Genomic DNA, 22029 nt, shown 5'->3' with positions numbered 1-22029 from the left:
CTTACCAGCTTTGGAGCAAACAAGGAAGTTAAACCAACTTCAAATTATAATTTAATATCTTGTTTTGTTCTAAAATTAGTAACCATAGTTAACCAATTTGGATGAAATGGCAACCTATGGTTAATTAGAGACTTCTAGGTTTAATCATAGTTCATGGCAATCATGCGGAGTGCGCAGGCAAAAGACCTGTGCGTATTACTGATTTCAATGAGTATACTTTGAGTATGGCTAACAATGGATTTAATATTTAATATATTGGATACAAGTTATTTGCAGCAGCACAAATTAGCTGTGCAATAATATTATTTGACCATGTTGCATCAGAAACAAGTTAACTGAGAAAACACATCCGCATACTCTCCAATATTCCTCAGATGATTTCTCACTCTCCAACGGACCCTCCTCGACCTCCCATTTTTGGCACCTCCCCCAGGTCATTTCCTATCAGAAGGGCGAGTGCCGCCACCACTACACCAATGGGGCACACACACTCTCCACCATCCTGAGAAAACCCCTTAATCCCATTTTATTTTATTTTATTCTTTGGTAGATTTACAAAAAGAAAAACACACACCAATAAACAAATTTTTAAAAGGGGCAAAATTAGAAGCAGATACACAAAGCATTAAAAATATAAAAAAATAAGACTCGCACTCTGCTCCCGCTTTCTTCCTGCCCCTTGGAGCCAGCGCATCACGTGAGGCTGGGCCTTCGCAGCGACAGCCTCTCCTCTTCCGCTCTTTGGAAGCTGCTACAAGCTACCCAAGGGAGGAGGCAGCAGAGGCAACAGGGATTCTCCTTTGCAGCCACAGCTGCTGCCATAGTCATTGCTTGGGACAAGCACCAGCTCATTCTTCTCCCCAAGCTTGGTGGCAGTGCTGGCAGCGGGGGGGGAGGATAGGGACATTTCAGGATCAAACCAAAAGCCAGAATGGCTTTCATAATTCCCAGAGTCTCTCTAAAAAATTGGGACACTGAGATTTCCTTGAAGCTTTCCAATCTATCCACTGAAAAAAATAAGGGGGATATCAACAGGAAAGAAAACTAGTTTAGCAAATTTTTAAAAACTCCCTCCCCTGAACCTTTACATCTCTGCAACTAAATCAAGCAGTTGCAGATTATGAGCCTCTTAGGGGGGGATATTTTGCAAGGCTTGAAAAATATACTATTACAACCAATACAACTGACTGGAGATACACACTGACTTTTATTCTGTCTTTTAATCAATTAAGTAACACATTTTAAGATGTCACTTCCCAATTATTTTCCAACTTACTAAAATTGCATGCCTCTTACAATTTTTACTGTGTTGTCACTTTCTTTCAAAAACTGTATAAAATTAAAACTGAACTCAAACTGAAATCAAAACATCCTTTAAAAAACACAATCTTAACAAATGCATTTAAGGTTATGAGTGATGCTGAAAGTATTTCATACTTTATTTCAAATTTAAAAGTAACATTACTTTGGGAACACTTTTGCATTCCTAGCACAATTCTCCTTCTACTGTCCTACTTCTCTAATCTCTGTTATGCTGTTACTGTTACTTCATCTCTTCCAGATATTGCACTCTAGCTCTTTAAAGTTACTTCTATGGCATGTCTGTATAATGCATTTGTTTTTCATTTGTGCAGTGTGCATGTATCTTCCCCTCAAGCTTGCATTTCTGTTGCAGGGACAGCATAAGAAAGCACAATGGGTTGGAGCCAGAGAATTATAGCCACTAGCATTGTTCCGCAAATGCTTATGTGAGTGCTAGCAGATGGGCTTCTTCATTGCCACAAAATATAGATACTATGGTTTCCCTTCAGATGATATAGAGCTTTCACCTTTTAATATACAGATTCTATCCCTGTTTCCACACAGGTAGGAAAACATCTTTTGATTAGTTTCATTGTTTTCTATACTATAGCACACGGTCAAACAAATGAGTGGAAGCCACCTCATGTATACATGAGGGCCCCTTTGTATCTCATGCTGAATAAAAAAGGCAATACTTTTCCTAGTTGTGACTGCCAAATCTCGGTATTTTGTTGAGTTTATCTTTCAGTTTGTCCACAGAACTGTAAATTAGGTTAAGGACTGTTTGCATAAATTCAACCAGCAGTAGGACTAACCCCCCAGCAGCAATTTTACATCTCGTAGTAGCTTTTTCCTCTGTTTCTTTTTATTGTTTGGAGACCTACCCCAAACAGGAATACACTGACCAGTAACTTGCAGGATTATCACTGAAACTCTGAAATGTCATTTGAGAAGACAGATCAATTGTGTAGAAAGTTCCATCCTTTGTTTCTTTTCATATCCCACTGGATTATTTTAAAAATCCAGACAGAATATCTAAGATTCGGTTTACAAATGGCCACATTTATATTGCTTAATAGTTTTATTAATATCATTATTAAGAGAAGCAATATTTAGGCATGAGAATTCTTCTAACGTGCCACTGCTATTTCTGGTGGAAGTCACTGGAGAATCAAATCAATACATGTCACTGAGCAGCAATTCAGCAAATCTGGAGCACTCATAGAAGATACAGGAAAGTTAAGACACTCAAAAAATCCTTATTTCACACTTTTTTTGTTTCAAAGCATATACAATATGCAAGATGTCAGTTTGTTTAAATAAGCAATGACAAAAGCAGACAATTGAAACTAGGTTCTTCTGGATATCTATAATTAAATTCAGAGTCTCTCATACCTAGGTAAGGTGCATTTGCACAGGCAATTTACCCCTGGTTCACTGCCGAATGCATTCTTCCAGCTGTACATTTCACACTTGAGCAGAAGTAGTTACCCCTTAGCTCACTGTTATTCCCCCTTGTAGACTTGGAAAGGAAAGAGTGGCCAGGATCCAAGGAGCTGTTTAGGCTCACCAGCATCCAAAGTGCCCCCGAAGCTCACAGGCCTTTCCCCACTATTCTATTACACATCACTTTGGACTCTTCCTTCAGTTCCAAAAGCAGTTTAACATGTGAAATGTGAGGGGGGTATTTAGGGAGACCCCACTCAGATATCATCCTTGGGTTCATTCGGTTTATTGTCACAGTTCTTTGTATCCTGTCCATGATGAGCAGTTTGAGAGTAGTGCATTGTTAATTTTGTCCAAATACTTAAGTAGTGTGCACTTCTGAAAGGCAGATTCCCATATCCTTCCATACTTATTGTGGTTATCTATGGAACACCACCATTCCCCCCCCCCTGTCAGTCTGAACACAAAAGAACAGGGCCTTCAGCCGTTAAACAATCTATGGCCTTTTAAATGCATGAATGGTTACCAGAGGAAACAGAACTAGTAACAGAAAAATGGAGGGCTTACCTAGATAGTATTTAGACTGCGCTTGTAATATCACGTAATACAAAGTTTTTATTTCTTCTACCTATATTATACAGAACTGAACTTCAATATGGCAAAGACTTGCATGGCTACATAAAATTAATCCAGGGCAATCTCAATGAAATGTTTTAATTGGGCCTATGCAATTTTCCCCCATGTATTTTGTCTCTCATGTATTTGTTCACCTTTTGGGGTGGGAGGTGGGGAGTCTGTAATATGTGACCGAATGCTATGTCGCAGACACCATTAATGATAAACAGGCAGGATTATTTGTTGAGGGTGTGGGATGGGTAATTTTAAAGCAACGTAAGTGGTTGGGTTAGGATCTTGTTTGTTTCTGATACAGAGAAATAACATCAGACACAAACTTTAAATTAAAAAAGCATCAAATGTACTGTAAATATTATGCAAATACTATCCTGGATGATTACGCTGTCAACAGTAGGGATGTCATATGTCTGGATTTTTCCAGACATTAACAAGGTTTCAAAGGTGGAATTGACCTCCATGGGGAATTTCTGAAAGGCAGTGCTTTGTCCTGGATCTTAGGCAAGTCAATCCAAAAATCACAATTTTGGGGTGTCTTAAAGATGTGTCCTGGTTTTTACTTTTTTAAATACAGCAAACCTAGCAGTCGCGAGTCATGTTAGCCAAATGCTACCTCAATGTTGGAGGCAATATTCCTCTGAATACTAGTTGCTGGGAATCACATGTGGGAAGAGTGCAATTCTGCCCATGTCCTGCTTCTGGGCTTCCCAAAGGCATCTGCTTGGCCACCCTGAGAACAGGATGCTGGACCATATAGGCCTTTGTTTGAACTGATCCTGCAGGGTTATGGTATTCTTATCACTCCATATATACCAGAATTTAAAATTACAGTAGAGTCTATTATCTACTGTAACTAAGACTAAATAAGTACAGCTGAATAAACCCATTCTTTCCCTTTTGACCCTGCTTCTACTTCCCAGCCTCGACTGTCTCCCCACTGATTCTAACCTCTCTGGGCAGGGACCTGTCCTCTTGTGCTCTGTGAGATGCCATGCACAGTAATGGCTCTGTTTGTATTAGAATGGTTGGGTACTTGTGGAAATAGGATACAAGCTTTTGGTGGAAAGCTTCCACCAAACTAAGGATGCCATGTTAACTGTATGTGCAAATTGTTATTCGGTCATTATTCTACCAAAACTATGTTACACTTTTTAACTTCTTCATCCACTTTTAAATACTTGCGGCTATCAACATGAAAAATGGGAATTCAGAAGGTCAAACACAGGATTTATATATAAGTTCCTGGTAATATGGTAGACACTGTGGTTTAAAACATTGACTCCTTGCTAGAAAATTAATGGGGACTTTAGTAAGCGGCAGTGATTCTCCTCCAAAGGGACAGGGATAGTGAACACATTAAAAGTGAATATAAACCCTAGAGTATTATATAGTCAGAACTCTTTTCCTATTCCAATTAATTTATTCTACTTCACTGAAATTAATTCCTCATTTAAATCAGTTCTTCAGGGTTGGGAAATGGGGGGAAAGCTTTGTGGAAGAGCCAGGGTCAGAGTGGCAAGGGGGAGCATTTACTGGAAGCTCAAGCTTCAACACACAATCCTCTGGGGGTGCCTAACAGAGTGCACATCCCATCAGAAGGCCTAAACTAATGTTTCTGAACACATTCTGCCTGGATAAGTGACTGAAGACATGACTTCTGAGTCTTCCATATTAGGTGCATTTATATTTAATACTCTGAAGCCACTGAAAACCTAGTTAGTATAATATACACTTTAAACTAGATATATCAAGAGCAACGGTTCTCAACCATGAGACAAAATCCCCTACTGAGACACAATTAGCAAGGGGAGACAAGTTCATTCTTGACCCTTACCTCCTTGCATCTTAACTGGGTCAAAATACCATTGTAGCTCCTCCAATTAGTGTAATACAAGAGGACTATGTGCTCCCCACAATCTACATGCAAACCAATACAATGCTGTTTCCCACAAGAATTTTTTATTGTCCTCCTGTCCCTTCCACCTGCCATTAAAACACACCACAGGTGCTCTAAAGTCATGTTTTTCCTTTGATGTGCACTTAACATTACAATTCAAACTGTCTGTTCTCCAAAAAACCCAATTCTGATCACACTTGCTTCAATCCATTAGATTGGACAGCACTCTACTGTTGCCTGTGGCGAAGTGAATACATTCCTAATTCCCAAAGCAAGTCTTTGGCAAGAGTTAACTGTGTGAGATAGCAGATTCAAACAGGGACTAACCAACAAAGAGGTGCTACAAACATCCATCCCTTTTTAATTCTGCCAATAAACCTCAAGAGTGAATTTGGGATTCCCTACACACTGACCATTATATGAAATCCAAGGGAACTGCTTCCAAGATGATTGCAATATAATCCCATTATTCTGTTTCTTTTTAAAGATTCTGAAGCAGTTTTTGGGAAACTAACCATAGGAATTACTACTATATTTGCATTAGACAAATATAGGAAATGATAGAAGAGGGGAAAAGCTAACACAATTATAAAATGGATATCCAATTTATTACAAATGTTTCCCAAATTCTTTTTGTCGTTGTTGTTTCAATGTGGAAATGAGGGCCAACTACACATGATGCTAAATGCATCATTGGCAATCACATCAGCTTTGTTTTAAGAGCAAGAGTGAGACGCTCTGAGGAGGCATATAGGGAGGACAGGTATAACCTTTTTCTCCCCAGCCATGATCCCAATAAATACCCTTGCAACTCTCATACACTGGAATTAAGGATAGGAACAAAGCTCCCATTAGCACCAAAGGGAGCTTTTTCCTATTCCAAATTGTGGAGCTCAGGGGGAAATTTTCTTCAGGAACTTGGCTGGCGAGAGAAAGGATAAGTCTCTCCTCCCAGCATGCTGCATTCCTAATGTGAGGGTCTCCATCCTTACAATGACCATTTGGATCTACACAGCATGCACAACAACAAGCAATAACATTCCCATTTAATAATAGGGACACTAGCATTACTTTTCCCAGAATGAAGTGGTGTGTACAAATTTCCCACTGTGTTAACATGCAGAACCATTCATGAGCATGTCCAATCTAAATGGAAAAACAATTCATGGTGAACTAAAAGAATGCTGCAGCAACAGCAAATGATGCATGCACTGTTTCCTAAATCAAATTACATAAATTCTCCATATAAAAAAATCACAAAGAGGAACATGGACAGAGCCAACACACAGAATTACAAATCTATCCAGTTGTCCTAAACCTGAGCTTACCAAAAAAAATAAAAAAATACATTCAAGTAAACTTATTTACAATTAAGTTTCTGCATTTAAAAATGGTATAGAGGCACTCTCACTGGCACACAAAACTATAAAAAGATGACGAATCTATGGGAAGATTTTTATACAGTTAAGTTTGTCCAGAATTCCATGCTGTTATTTTCAAGAATTAACCGATGCTTTGGGCATGTTTGGGACCCTGTGTACAGTTCTTGTCAATTACTTTCAAGACACATATTGCAGAGCTCAACAAAAAAGGATGTATAAAGGGGAATGGAGCACCTTACCTGTGAAGCAAAGCTTTTTTAAAAAGGCTTTTTATTAAGGAAAAACACTCTCCGTTTACTGAACATCAGGGCAGGGGAACCTGTGGCCCTCTAGTCCTTTGAATCCCACAAGCCCCAGACAGCATGGTCAATGATCAATCATTTATGGCAGCTGGAGTTGAATAACATCTGGAGGGCCACAGGTTCCCCATCTCTTCTGTACACCAGCAATGTTGCTGCCTGTCCATTTGAACAGGCTTGTAGTTCTTTGACTGCTCTCTCACCTGTGTTTCCCCAAATTCAGTCTGGAATTTGCAGCACTGCAAAAATACAGCCCTTGCTCTCTCCCTTCAGCAAAATATCTGGTTTATGTCTTGGCTGCCACTCAGCTATACTACTACAATCTTCTCCTCTTTGGTCTTAAAGTCTCACACCTCCGTCCCCTATCTAGCACTCTGATGCCAAAATCATATGTTGTATGAATAATATAAAAAAATAAGGGATGGAGTATGATAGAGGTTTATAAAATGATAGAGATTTATAAAATGTTGTGTGGTGTAATTCTACTGGAACTCAGGGCTGCCCAATGATAGATGGACAGCAGATTCAGAAGTACTTCCTCACACAGCATGTGATTTAAAGAAACCAGTGCCACATATTGTGTGGATTGACACTGGCTTAGATGGCTTTAAAAAGATGGATAAATTCAGGTAGTATAGGTCTATCAAGAGTTACTAATTATGACTATATGGACTCTGCAGGTTCAGAGGGAGTTTGCCACTGAATACCAGTCATTGGGGGGAAGAGCAGATGATTACTGCTTTCATGTTCCACACCTGAGCTTCTGGTTGGCATGTGAGTGAAGAAAGGGGGTAGACTAGGCAGAGCTTTAGACTGATACAACAGGGATGATCTTTATGTTCGGGAAACAGCATGCAGGACAGCAGCATGCTGCTTTAAGTATGAATCCACTGTAATAAATTGAAGGTCAATTCAACAGGCTAGAAGAGAACGTGTCCCGCATTTGTCACAACGCTGAGCTTTTTCCCCATGGGGCACTACTTGGTCAGTCTCTGCAGATGGTTGCTTAAAGCCTTCCCTTCTAACCTTTGAACCAAGGATCACTATACACAGAAGCTTATTAAGAAGCAAAATCCCTTAGAAGCTGCTTCTTTAAGCCTGGAGGGTCTCACACAACCCAGACAGCATCGCTCTGTTCATGCTCTGAGACAGGTAGCTATAAGGAATAGAAAAAGAGGGGGAGGGGTAACAACATGTGGGTGGGTAGGTGCATGATAATGGAAGTTTAACTGGGGAACAACTCTCCCATCATCTCGAATTGTTCCTTTCCTATTTCCATTTCCCCAGTTCCAAAATCCTGTAAGAATGGATTTTTTTCTGTCTTGACTGAGGCTTCTCTGTATAATATGTTTAACCCTGAGTATCAAGACTAAATAACATTATACATGATGACATCAACTGACCTTAATCAAGTGTAGTGTCAATAATGTCCACATTTCCCAATGGAAACTAAAAACTGAGCTGGTTGAAATATAGCAAACTTGTAACTAAACTGTATTGGCCTGAACCAAAACTGGAACAACTTCAGTAAGAACAAAACTGGAAAAGAATCAAAAACACCAACAGTTTGCTCCCTGTTGTCATAATAAAATATGCACATACAGAAAGAAACAATGTTGAAGTAGTGAGGTTTGAATAGCATAAGGGTGCTCTTTCCCACTGGCATGGAAAATAGAAACGTTATGAAGGGAAGAATGGAGACAAAAAAGCAAACAACTTAAGGCGTTTGCACATAAACTGGTTTGACTCATGGATCACAGCTCAAATCTGAGGAACAAGCATGCTAGCAGGGACAAATCTACAACCTGTGGTTCATGCTGCAAGACACGCTCATTTTATTATAGTGAGCCAATTCACCATTTAAGGGTTTTTTTATGCAGAGTTGGTTTTATGGGTAAAGCAGCTGTGAAAATGGGGAGGGGTGCTTCTAAGGGCCGTTGCAAAATAGGGGAGAATGTTTTTCTTTCACAGTTACATAGAAGAGAGGTATTGTTGCCATTTTAAGCAAATAAACCTGCTTGCATTAAGACATGACTAGTAAGAGATATTTTAGAACAAAAATACTTCCATATTTTTCCCATCAACTACCCCAGGAACAGCTAGTAAAATTTCTAGCTTTTTTACAGAGTAGAATCGGGAATTTCTGTGTGTTACCAGAATCTTTTGCAGCAGAGGAATTTAGACAAGTAATTTTAAATTTCAACTTTTCATTCTGTTATCACAGTATAGGAGAACTGCTTCTTTGTGCAGTCAGCAAGACAATATTTGCACACAATACTGAAGAGTAGCATCGAGCTGCTCATGCCCACATTGTAAATGTGAGACTTTGGGTACAGCAAAATTTAAATTGAATGTACATTCCAGCCAGTGTAGACTTTACAACAGTATTAGAAACTCAGATATATAATTTAATCACCAAATAGCACCTTAAACCTAGGTTACAGATACCACAATGGAATGTCTAGGTGCCACTTTTTTTGCAATGGTGTCGCTGCTGCTGCTCTTATTTATTTCAATACCGCTTTATATTTCAAACAACTAATCTCAAAGCAGTATACAACACATTAAAACATCAGATAAAACAGTCAGAATAAAACAAATCCAGGCTTCAGTGAAAATATTTCAGATCTTTCTCTATGTGACATTTTGCTTTCCCCAGTTGCCAACCTGGCATCCAGAGCTCTCCACGTGGTCGCATTGGACCTGCACCAGTTGCAAAACACGCCTGGTGCCTGGCTAATTTCTAACACTGCTTTACAGGTGAAATACCAACATAGGAAATGGAAACACATATTTAAACATGAGTTGCAGATACACTTAAAATCTTCCCTAGAACTTTAGCAGATAGAAAACGGTAAGCTTGACATATTAACCTTAGTACTGTAAACAGACTCACAACATGTCATATAAGTTACTTTAATGTCATTACTTGTTTTGAAGTACTTTTTAATTTTACATAAGCTTACTTTTCCAGTACAGTGGTATCTCGGGTTAAGAACTTAATTTGTTCTGGAGGTCCATTCTTAACCTGAAACTGTTCTTAACCTGAAGCACCACTTTAGGTGCCACCGCTGCACAATTTCTGTTCTCATCCTGAAGCAAAGTTCTTAACCTAAGGTAATATTTCTGGGTTAGCGGAGTCTGTAACCTGAAGCGTCTGTAACCTGAAGCGTCTGTAACCCGAAGTACCACTGTACTTTGCTGCTTCCATTCTTCATTCACTGATCTCTATTATTTAATCATAGAATCATAGAATTGTAGAGTTGGAGGGGACTCCGAGGGTCATCTAGTCCAATCCCCAGCAATGCAGGAATCCTGCTCTCAACGGTCCCTGATGCACTGACCCAATGGAGGTACATGACCATGAATACGATACATTCTATCTGCACTTTTACAACAAAAATCTAATCTTGTTTACTTGTATTGCAACAAGGCTTACCTTGAAGTATGCATACTTAGGATTTCAGCCGTATTATTTCCAGGAACTTGTGCACAGATTATCAAATTTATGCAAACGGTTTCCTTATTAGCATCACAGTCATTTCCAAAGAAAGGTATCCCTCATCTTGGCTACCTTGACTGAGTATATTCCAATTCAAAACCATGCTTTTAGTTTCCAGCTTCAGGTATAGTGGCAAAAAATAGTTTAAAAGTTATAAGCCAGCAGTCCTGGTGCACACCATTGAGTCCCCCATATACAGAGCCCTGCTTATGAAGTTGCCTTGTTAACGAGTCATTGATTCTGTATCAGAACATTTACCAACTCAAAAGAGCCTGCACACAGAGGGCTGTGTAGGTAATTTGGCAACTTTTTCATGTTCATAAATAATGCTCTAACCTACTGTTTTATTATCTTACATGGCTAGTATCAAGCGAAGATAGGCAAAAGTGTTATAGCATATTGCATATTTTAAATTTCTTTAATTTTGGCTTTGTAAGACACTTTCGGACTCCATACACTAAAATATAGGTTTGATTACAAAGAAGGCTAATAACAAGTTAAAGGGCTTGCAGTCATTAAAAAAATCAACAACAGTGAAGCAGATTGTCCCCAGTGTTTGGTCATGTAAACCCTCAAGTAGCCAGTACTATTGTTATAACAAGAGTAGTAACTATTTATGATTAAACAGCAGCAATTGAACTACACTGAAAAGGCATCTGTTGTGCTGGTCATAGATATAAACACCTCCGTAGTCTGGCTTCTGAAATCAAGAAAAGCCCTCCATCTTTGGGTTGTGCTCTATGAACTAACCAATGCAATACACTCCACATTCTGCTAGCTATGTTGTAAGGCTGCTCAGAGGCATCTTTAATACTTTGAACACTATTTACAAGTGGCTACAAGAAGGCTATAAGAAGGCTATAAGACGTGGGTGGCGCTGTGGTCTAAACCACAGAGCCTAGGGCTTGCCGATTGGAAGCTCAGCGGTTCGAATCCCTGCAATGGGGTGAGCTCCTGTTGCTCGCTCCCAGCTCCTGCCCACCTAGCAGTTCGAAAGCACGTCAAAGTGCAAGTAGATAAATAGGTACCGCTCCGGCGGGAAGGTGAACAGTGTTTCCATGCACTGCTCTGGTTCGCCAGAAGCAGCTTAGTCATGCTGGCCACATGACCCAGAAGCTGTCTGCGGACAAACGCCGGCTCCCTCGACCTAGAGAGTGAGATGAGGACCGCAACCCCAGAGTCGTCCACGACTGGACCTAACGGTCAGGGGTCCCTTTACCTTTACCTATAAGAAGGCTAAGAGAAACTGTCTGCTACAATATAGTCAGAGCTAGTACACCTATATACTAGAACCTAGCACATATGGATGGTATAGAAGTCAACCCATGTTATACACATACAGTATATGAGTTCCCAAAACTTAAGTCAATTCAGAAGAGAGCCTCTTAGGCTGCTAACTAGAAACAGACTGTATGACACGAGTTCTGAAACCACTAGCTGCTGGTATTCTCTCACACATAAACTTTAAGCTTCACTGTATTCTCTGAGGAAAACATTCAGAGCCAAACTACACACAATCTTTTTAAATCCACAATCATTCTAAAAGAAGAAGCAGGAACTCAAAACTATGTGCAAATAATAAGCCCTAACTCACAGCAACGGTGCAAATTCTAAGTTCTCTGGGCAGGGACCACATCATGTGTTCTGTACTGTGCCCTAGCTAAATACCTCTAACTGTTTAGCAACAGAAGCAGGAAATATATTCAAGTCATTCCCCCTCCCCCCCATTTTCCTGACAACCCTTTTCTAGAAGCTATATTTTAAGAAGTAGAAAAGCATTTTCTTTCAAGACAGCAGAAGAACAGGCATCTCCAAAACAGGTCAAATTCCAGACATCATACTTGCATGCCAGGATGGCCTCTTATCAAAACAAGTACTGGGTCTCTCATTATATGATCCAACTTCATTTTGTCACAAAACAAGACAAAGTCACATAGATGTTCAGGGGGAAGAAGTTGCCGGACTCTCCATTTATTCTTTATTTCAGCTTTATAGTGCCATTGTCAAAGCTCAATATGGTTTACATAAAAACATTAATAAAAATGTCATTAAAACCAAAATTACAACAAAGCCAGCACATCACAGTTTTAGATAATTCAGTTTTCAGAGGATTAAACCTGGTTCAAACACACATATTTCAGCTAATTAAGTCTTGATATGCATGAGCCTTCTGACCATCCCATCCTCACACGACCCCTTCTCTTCTTGAGCATGCTGCCATTGACTCAAGTATCTTTGATTAACTATAGTTTCCTACAGCATCTATGTAAACTATATTTACCAGGATCAAAAAAAAGACAAGATCTTAAATCAAATTCAAACCACAGTTTATGATCCTGGTTTATTCAAATCCTAGCAACCATAATTCCCAATTGAATCCATATGGGAAATGATAGCTAACTAAGACTTCCTGGGCTAATCACAGCACACCAAGAAGGAAGGAGAAAAGGGACAGCAGGCACAAGGCTTGCCCATATCTTAGATTATTAAGACGAGATATATATGTACATACAAAGCTGGCCTTTGTGTTCTTCTTGACAAGACTAGTATTCATTTGACTAGCAGTCATATAACCTATTCCAAAGGCCTCTTACATTGGACCAAATTTGGCAGCTTGCAATTGCTGACACACTCCTCTGAAATTACTTTAGAAGAAATGGAAGATTTTATTTTATTTTATTTTATTTCAGCAATGTCTTGTCGAGTCTACCACCTCATTAAAATTAACCCATCTTTTGGGACACACCCGTTAAAAATTACTATCAAAGAAGTTGAAAGAGAAATACTAAATTTAGAAAAATGTCCACAGCCATTATTACAATAGTAGCTTTAGTCATCAAAGTGAACCTTTTCTCCTTCAACATAGCTATATATTTTCTTTTTCACAAAATGAATGTTCCTTATATAGTCATAGTAGAACTACATACAGGATATGAAATTATATGCATAAGTGACTCTTTAAAACAAATCAAAACATTCATATGGCACCCTTGCAATCTAGAGCCAGAAAGAATAAAAAGTTATCTACCACAAGAAAAACTTGTAAAAGCTGAAAAATAGTATTTTCCAACATAGAAATTCACCATCTGATGTCTTCAATACACTTACTTCCTGAAACAAAGTCAGCATAGGAAAAACAAATATTTCCCAAAATGAATTACTGGACAGAAAGCCAAATCCATTGTTTCCAATCTAAGGACTACCAAAACATACGCAGTCTTGTTGACCGACATATAAACCTTCACTTTCATCAGGTTTATAGTGCCACAGGCTCACACTGTACAACAGGCATGGGAAACCTGTGTGTGGCCCTCTAGACATTATTGGTCTCCAACTCCCAGAAACTGAGGGATGACAGCAACTGTAGTCCAGCAACATCTGAAAGATCACAGACTGCCCACTCCTGCTGTAGAACTTCGCTTGTGTATTTACATTGTATATTAACAGCACTGTAATATAAATGCTCTGAATACTATTTAAGAGAGGTTTTCGATCAATTTTCTTCCTGAACTGATGAAGTAAATAAATTGCAGTTTACAAGTATCTTGAAACATGATTCCCAGCACCCAAATCTTCATACAAACCTAAACACAGCTTCTTGGGCGTAAGCCCCATTAAACAAAATTTCAGAGTCAACATGAATAGAATTTGACTTTCACCTTCTGTAATCCTGGATCCATTTAAGCATATATATTCCATTTAGGTCAACTGACATTAAGAATGCAAAATTGGAACCTGGATTGAAGCCATGTGTAATGTTTACATACAGCCTACAAATACTCATACAGAAAGATAAATGCATTCAAAGTATATAGCCACATCATACTCTTCCAGCAAAACATATACAGTAACTATTTAAAAGAAATTGTTTCTAAACTAAATGTTTCAGGTCAATTTTTTAACCTCCAATCATGCTTGTGGTTCAGAACATCATTAGTGTATAAAAAGCTCAGAAAGATGTTTCTCTCTTCCCTCCCACCTCTATTTTGATATCACTGCTCTCAATAGAACCATATCCCTAGGGTTAAAATTGTACAGTGGTGGAAAAATTCTATAATAAAAAGCAACATTGCTTTATAGATTTATCAAAGAAAAAACAGTACATATAATTGCATATACAGCAATATCCAAAAGAATCAAGCATCTAACGATCCCCCCTGCCAAATTCTAGACTACGATCCTTACCCAACCAAGAGGACATAACACTCAAGTATTTTCAGATTTATTAGTTTAAAATATTGCATAGGACCAGGCATACTGTACAAGAGGAATACAGATCCTTTGCTGCAAGCTGTAATGAATGGAGCGACAAATGTATTTAGATCAAATAGCACCATCTAGCAGTTCCCTAAACTTCACTTCAAAGGGTACTTATTACTTGGTGACAGTTGAGTGTAGCTAGTTTGTCTTCTATAACTAAACAGTTATTCACATAGTGTCCTATCTTAGAGCATGCCTTTGTTAAGAGTAGAAAAAAGTATCAAACATTACAGCATCTCAGATGCATACAAACTTTCCAAGAACCATCAACACAGCTGAGGTCTACACCAGGGCCCTCTTTTACATTTGTTCCCACACAACCTACTCGGCAATATACCGTATTTTTTGCACCATAACACTCGCTTTTTTCCTCCTAGAAAGTAATGGGAAATGTATGTGCGTGTTATGGAGGAAATGCCTACGGGTGGCATGCCTACGGATTTTCCTCCTCTAAAAACTATGTGCGTGTTATGGTCGGGTGCGTGTTATAGAGCGAAAAATACGGTAGTTTACAAACTTGAAGAAATACAATAATCACAACTAAAAAATCCAGCTACTGTACGTAACTTTGGCCAAGAAATGTATTGTTGTATTATGTACATAAACGGGTGAGAGAGTTTCTAAATGCTTTGTTTTAACTGGTTCTCTGGTTTAAGTTTATGTAACTCATCCATTTGTTTAACATTTTAGTCACACTATTAGTTTTTGTGTCCCTTTCTCCACACAGACTTAGACATGCCAAAATCAAATATCTGACAAATGATTTAAGTCTCTGTGGCCTGCTTCTTTGTCTCTGGAATCAGGAAGTAACTCTCTTCTTCAAAAGGTTGCAGCAAGGAAAACCTAGGTGAAGGTTCAGCACAAACTGCCTTGAGGGAAACTTCCCAGTCATGTTTAGCACATTCTCATTCTGAGTGAAGCTTCAAAGTTATGTACCACGACATTTTTTAAAGACAATGTATACCAAAACCTTTTCTGGCTGGGGGTCCCTGATCTCAGAAACCTCACCCTAAGCCTGTGAAGGTGACGAGTGCAATGACCAAGCCTCTGTACAGGAGGAGTACTCCTGAGAATGATACTATTTGCCGTATTAGGTACTGTATTTTCCTATCTGCAACAGGACCGAGCTTCATGACCAGCTCCCCTCTGTGTTCTACTACTTCCAATGAGGAAAATGAAAACTGTAATTATAACTAACTTCCAATGAGCAAAATGAAAACTTTAAATCACAAGCAAACTCACATAAAAACCCCTATAAATTATGGTTTACTTTGAATTTGTTAAGACTACTTTTCAATGTACTCTCTTTGACCAATAAAAAATAATCACACAACAAGATGAAGAGAATGAGATGTCTTACTACAAGAGAACACAAAAATGTGTGTAGCATTGTTTACAATTTTGCAGATCAGGTGAACACTGTTTACAACAAGACTTTGTGTACTTTTTTAAGTTTTGGTGTCTTCATAACAGGTGACTCAAGGTACTGCAATGGAAGTAATAACTCTCCTGTAAGGGGGTGGGGTGGGGTGGGGGGTGTCTTTCCTTCATTAACACTGTAACAGACTTAAAACACAGCAACACCCATTTACTTTTGCCCTCAGCACCACTCCCCAACAAGGGCTACGTCCCAATTCTTCTGGAAAACCAGGTCCAAGTTTTTCCTCTCCTCATTACAAAATGTTCAGTTTTACTGACAAACAACCCGAATTCACCTTTCAGCCTCAGAACACTTCCTACCCCAGCCCTTTCTACACACATTTTTCTTTTTTAGAAAACAAAAACCCTGCAAACTATTGCAGTCGTTTTCTCATTTAAAAGCATATAGTACCCTTTTACCGCCAAACCTAGGCCAGAATGCACCAGCTGAAACAGTTCCTGGCTGTATGAAATAATGAGGGGGGAAGAAAGATACTAGGTCTCGATTTAAATAATAATAATAATAATAATAAAGAGAGGGGAGAGCGTTGAGTGTTGTGGAGTTAGCAGGCAACGTAACGAGGCTTCTTTTTCTGCCTCCCCAGCGGAAGCTTTACACCAGCACACAACCCCAGACTCTTTTGTTACCAAAGTTACTCCAACACCATCTTCGTCCCCATCCTCCCCCCCCCCCACAGCCCGACCCGGGCAGAGCGAGGGGAAAGGAAAACACAAACACGGGGAAACGCTCCCCAGCCTAAATACTAATCCCTACCCTAAGCCTCCCGAGGCTTGAGGCACTACACCGCCGACTTCAACCACTTTCTCCCCTCGCACAGCCCGAGAGCTACAACCTTCCGCCGCCCGCCCGCCAGTCCTCCCGCGTCCGGGGCGGGTGAGGGGCTCGGGCACGTCCCGCCTCGCCTTGTCCTGCCCGCTCCCCGGCGGCCCGAGCTGAGGGGAAGCGCCCCGCGCCCCGGCCCCACCCCCCTCGCAAGAGGCTCCGCTACCCCCTGCCGCTGCCTGAACCGGGAGGGTCTCGCGCACTTCACTTTTTTACCACACACGCGGCCGCGCGCGCGCGCAGCCGCCGCGCACACACACACACAAACGCACACTCACCCTCCTGCCTACACCCCTACTTGTGGCATCACCCCCCCCCGCCCTCCTGGTTTTTTCCCCCCGCGCCGGGGTTGTGCTCCCCCGCGAGCTCCTGCGAGGCCCCCCCCCTCTGCCACAAGCGGGAAAGTTACTTTGCGCGGGGCGTCCGCGCGCCCACCTCCCCCGCCCCGTCGGGCTGTGCGGTCCGGCGGGCTGTACTCACTTCTCCCTGGCCTGGCTGTCGGACGGGACGCTGCTGTTGCTCTTGCCTTTGCCGTACATGCCTGCAGAGAGCTCCGACTGTCACGCACCTGTCAACCCATCACAGCCTCCCCAGGAACAGCCCAGTCACCATGGAGACGCCGCCACACACACACGCCATTGGCCCGCCGCGAGCTCGGACACACCTCCCGCGCCGTGATTGACAGGCGGAGACCAGGACAGGCTGCTCTCTCCTCCCTCTCCGCTGGCTCCCTCCCCCCACCAGCCTCCGGCTCCTCCTCCCCCTCCCGCTCTCCCTTCCCCGGCGCAAGGGGGAATTAGAAACGGTTCTAGAAGGATTTTAAACAACTGGCTGTTCCGTGCGCTTGCCTCGCCGCCCTCCGCCGCTGCCAGAGACGGAGACTGCTGAGGAGAGACGGAAACTGCGGACTGGACTCAGCAGCCGGCACAATGCAGAGGAGGGAGGCTCAGGCTTTCTTCAGCCCACGCCGCGCGGGCGGCTTTGCCCCCTTCGCCGTCCGTCCTGAAACCCGCTGAACTGGCGGGATATGCGCTTCGACGGCATCGCACCCCCTTCCCCCTCGCACCCCCTCGCCGTTTTGCTCAGAGCAGAAACGTTACCCGCCTCTCGCAGCTGCTCCACTAGTCTCAACCTCTCTGCATGTCAACAGCCCACGTGTGGCAAAGAAGAGGACCCGCCGCCGCCACCACCACTTCCTCACCCAGAGCCAGAGGCACGCAGGGCCCCCTCGGGTCCCCGCCCGCCAAACCCAGCAGTACAACCACCCAGCCCTCGTTTGCAGCAGAGGTTGCCCGCTCCCCCCACCCCAGTCAGTCACGAGAGTCCCTGCAAAACCAACTTGCACACAACCAGCAGCTTGCAAACATCATCATGTTGCCACAATAGTCAAGTCAATAGGTGAATGGTCTCTCATTGTTACGGCCTTCGGTTAATAAAGAAACTCTTTTGGTTGGTTGGAGTGTTCTGCTTCTTTCTCTGTGTCTGTCTGTCTCTCACACAAACAAACACAAATATCCAGGGTTGGCCCTGCGCTTAAGCAAAGTGAGGTGACTACCTCAGTCAGCAGATATATCGGGAGGGGAGTAGAAGTGAAATATTGAAGGTCAGAGATGCGTGTATCTCAAAGTCACCCCCCTTAGCTGGCCTGCTGGCCTCAGGTGTGTTGGAAGGCGCTAAGCATTCACCAGTGTTGAAAAATCAACTGGCGGTCTAGTTGGCTTTTGCACCCACCCGCCTGCAATTCCCCATACTACTTGTACCTCACCTCAGGCAGGAAAATGCCCTGACCTTGACTACTACCACCACAATAATTCCAAGTGCTACATCCCCCCTGGAACTGACAATTAAATAATAATAATCAAATGACACAAAGCCAGTCTTCATCTAATACATTCAGGAGGAGTATTGCATCCTAAAAATTATGGATCCAAGCGAGCTCTGGCATGGGGCTACAGATCCTCCTAAACCCATGTTGTGTTAATAGGAGACCTCCATGCATTCCATAGTCACTTCTGGATGCATCTCTAGGATCCACAACATTCCCTAGTGACATGTTGCTGTAAAATCCCAAATCCAGTACACAGATTCTAATAGTAATTGCATGCAGACTTTTGAAGTTCATTATACAAACACACCTCATAACTGTCCCTGCTGCCAACAGCAAAAATCAAGGGTGTTTCCAAGTCATCACAGAACCAACATTCAAGGCACAGCATTCTCTGGATCCATATCACATATCACAACTTTTACAATGTAAAGAAAGTGGTTCATGTGTGTTTTAAGCAATGGTGGGAAGAAGGTTAGACCACTCTAACCAGTTTCAGGTCAGTTTCTCTAATGGACTTCCTAAAAATTCCTGGTAGGTGAGATTCTGGCAACGTATGCTGGAACAGAGGAATCTGGGTCGTATTCTACAAGGTGGCTCCTGTGTTCTTAGGTAAGAGTTCATACAAAAGGATTGCATACCACAGATTAGTTATGCTTTAACTGTTAAGAGATTCTGACTTTGCACTCTTGCTTTGTAAATTTAAAATGCAGCAGTGGGCTATAGGGATTCCATCAAAAAGAGTAGGCCACACAAGACTAAAATCAGCTCACTCCTATGTGGGGTAAGGAAATCAAGTTAGGAAAAGGATAGGGAAGTCTGTGCTATGTTTCTGAGTTTATTCATCACTGTGATATATTTTACAACATAGCCAGTATGGATGTGTGATATGGGGATATAGTGATGTCAATGATGATGATACAATGTCAAAAAAATATAAAAGTTATTAAATTTCACTAGCAGGGGGTGTGTGTGTCAGCAGAACCATAATTTTCACAAATTACAAAGAAGGAATTAGGATTAGGAGTCTATACATAAAGAAGAATAGAGGACAGGAAATTATAGTCCTGTCAGCCTAAGTTCTGCCTCAGATAAAACAGGAGAAAAGGCTAGAACTGTTAAAAGCAAACAAGCAACCATGATGCTGCCTTTCTGAGTTAGAACCCATAGAATGCCTTCAAAGGGGTCTGGGGCTTTTGAATTTTGAATCGTTTAGAATTATTTGAGAATGTCAATAGACAACTAGATAGAAATGAACTGACAGACATAATATATTTGGATTTTCAAAAGGTTTTGACAAAGTACTTCACAAAAGGCTTCTATGAAAACTTAGCAGTGATGAAGTAAGAGAATGTTCCTCTTATGGCCGGATATGTAACAGGTTTTAAAAACAAGGTAATGTGAGGAAGGAACAAATGGGAAGTTTTTACAATGGAAGGAAGTAAGCAGTGGGATCCCTCAAGTCATGTGTTGAGACTGGTGCTGTTTTGCATTCCTAAATGATTTTAAGGCAGGGGTGTAGATGTAGAACAGTGAAGTAGATATGTTTGCAGACAAGACCAAATTATTCAGGATGATTAAATCCTGAACAGACTATGAAGAGCTCCAAAGGATCTGTTCAATTTGGGCTTTACAGGCAACAGAATAGCAGATGTGGGTGTCATTAGATAACTGTTTGGTACTGCCACAATTAGAAAACTGTGTACAATTCAGGTCACCCAATCTCTGAAAGGATATCACAGAGCTGCAGAAAGGTACAGAGGAGAGCAACTCTAATGATCTGTGGGTTACCATATTTTTCCTACAATGGAATTATAGCGGTTGGGGAGGTTAATATTTTCTTTTGTTTATTTGGGGAGGGTGGCAAGTTGGTATGCAGCACAATCTAAACCTAAGATTCAGCAGGACCTCAGAGTTTGGATTTGGTAGAGCTTGGCCTCTCCAAACTGAGCCAGGGCTCAGCTGGGGCTGCACAGAGTTAGTCCTTACCTGCTCAAGAACAAAGCTTGGAAAACAGGTAAATTACACTGTCATAATTTACCCCAGCTAGCCAGCTGCCTGTAGTTTGGATACCTGTAATTTGGAAGTGGATGGCAAACAGGCAGAACACTTAAGAACAGGACCTGAAACTGCTGGTGGAGGCAACTGGTTAAATATTCTCTTAAGGAAGTGGCAAAAGATCTTGATCAGACCTGGAGGCTCTGCCTCCCTGGAGGGGCTACCCTCACCTTATCTTGCCATCTTTGGCTGTTGTGTGGCTGGGACACAATGGTTCTGCTCCACCATGGTGGCAGCGTGGTACCGTCCAACTGGAAGGGCCCCAAAGAAGGAACCTGTAGTTCTTATCCAGGGAAGTAGCCTGATCCTCATCCAATTCCTCCATCACACATTGCAAGGTCTGCAGGTCGTGGGTCATGACACACAAGTATACATTAGCTCAATATACCGTAAATTGTCCTCTAAGGGCCAATGAAAAGAGAGAGGCCTTCAAAGCCAGTCAAAGGTATGGTGCCTGTCAGGCTCATAGTAACACTATGATTTTGTTACATATTGTAACAGAATGATGAGTGTCCCCTTTTTGTCTACAATTGTCTAGTTAACCCATGACTACATGGGACATTATAAAAAGGTAAAGGACCCCTGACAGTTAAGTCCAGTTGCATATGACTCTGGGGTTGTGGCGCTCATCTCACTTTACAGGCTGAGGGAGCTGGCATTTGTCTGCAGACAATTTTTCCAGGTCATGTGGCCAGGATGACTAAGCCGCTTCTGGCGCAACAGAACACCGAAACCAGAGCAGCACATGGAAACGCCGTTTACCTTCCCACTGGAGCAGTACCTATTTATCTACTTGCACTTTCTGGCGTGCTTTCGAACTGCTAGGTTGGTAAGAGCTGGGACCGAGCAACGGGAGCTCACCCCGTCGCTGGGATTCAAACCACCGTCCTTCTGATCGGCAAGCCCAAGAGGTTCAGTGGTTTAGATCACAGAGCCACCTGCGTCCCCCATGAGACGTTATACCTAACTGAATTTAGCTAAGAGGCTCATACTGGCCCTATATTCTACAGAGTATGATGTATCAATAAATCCATTTTAGATTTGGAAGGGGTGCAAGGGAAAATAGGGCTTCTAACATATCATAAAGCCAAATGGATTACTTACTGTAATACCTATACCACCCACAGTGGCAGAGCTTCATGCTCCGGCACGGGGGGGGGGG

General features: G+C 41.7%; 1 protein-coding gene across 7 annotated transcripts in view; it reads right to left on the bottom strand.

Moving 5' to 3' along the window:
• Positions 1-17648, bottom strand: part of SSBP2 (single stranded DNA binding protein 2) — a 122386-nt gene extending 104738 nt beyond the window's left edge. For 2 of the 7 annotated variants that reach the window (XM_081213455.1, XM_081213457.1), the window contains exon 1: positions 17465-17616. In XM_081213455.1, coding sequence (XP_081069581.1) covers positions 17465-17523 — 59 coding nt within the window. In that variant the 5' untranslated portion in view covers positions 17524-17616. Of the gene's footprint in view, positions 1-16915; positions 17001-17464 lie in introns of those variants that run through there. The other 5 variants (XM_081213452.1, XM_081213456.1, XM_081213453.1 and 2 more) reach the window with 5 other exon arrangements.
• Positions 17649-22029: the final 4381 nt, after the last annotated feature.

This window comes from Podarcis bocagei (assembly GCF_964188305.1).
Source record: "Podarcis bocagei genome assembly, chromosome: 11".
In the NCBI taxonomy this organism is placed as follows: Eukaryota; Metazoa; Chordata; class Lepidosauria; order Squamata; family Lacertidae; genus Podarcis; species Podarcis bocagei.
Note: the sequence above shows the minus strand (reverse complement) of the source record. Positions and strands in the feature narration are given on the sequence as shown.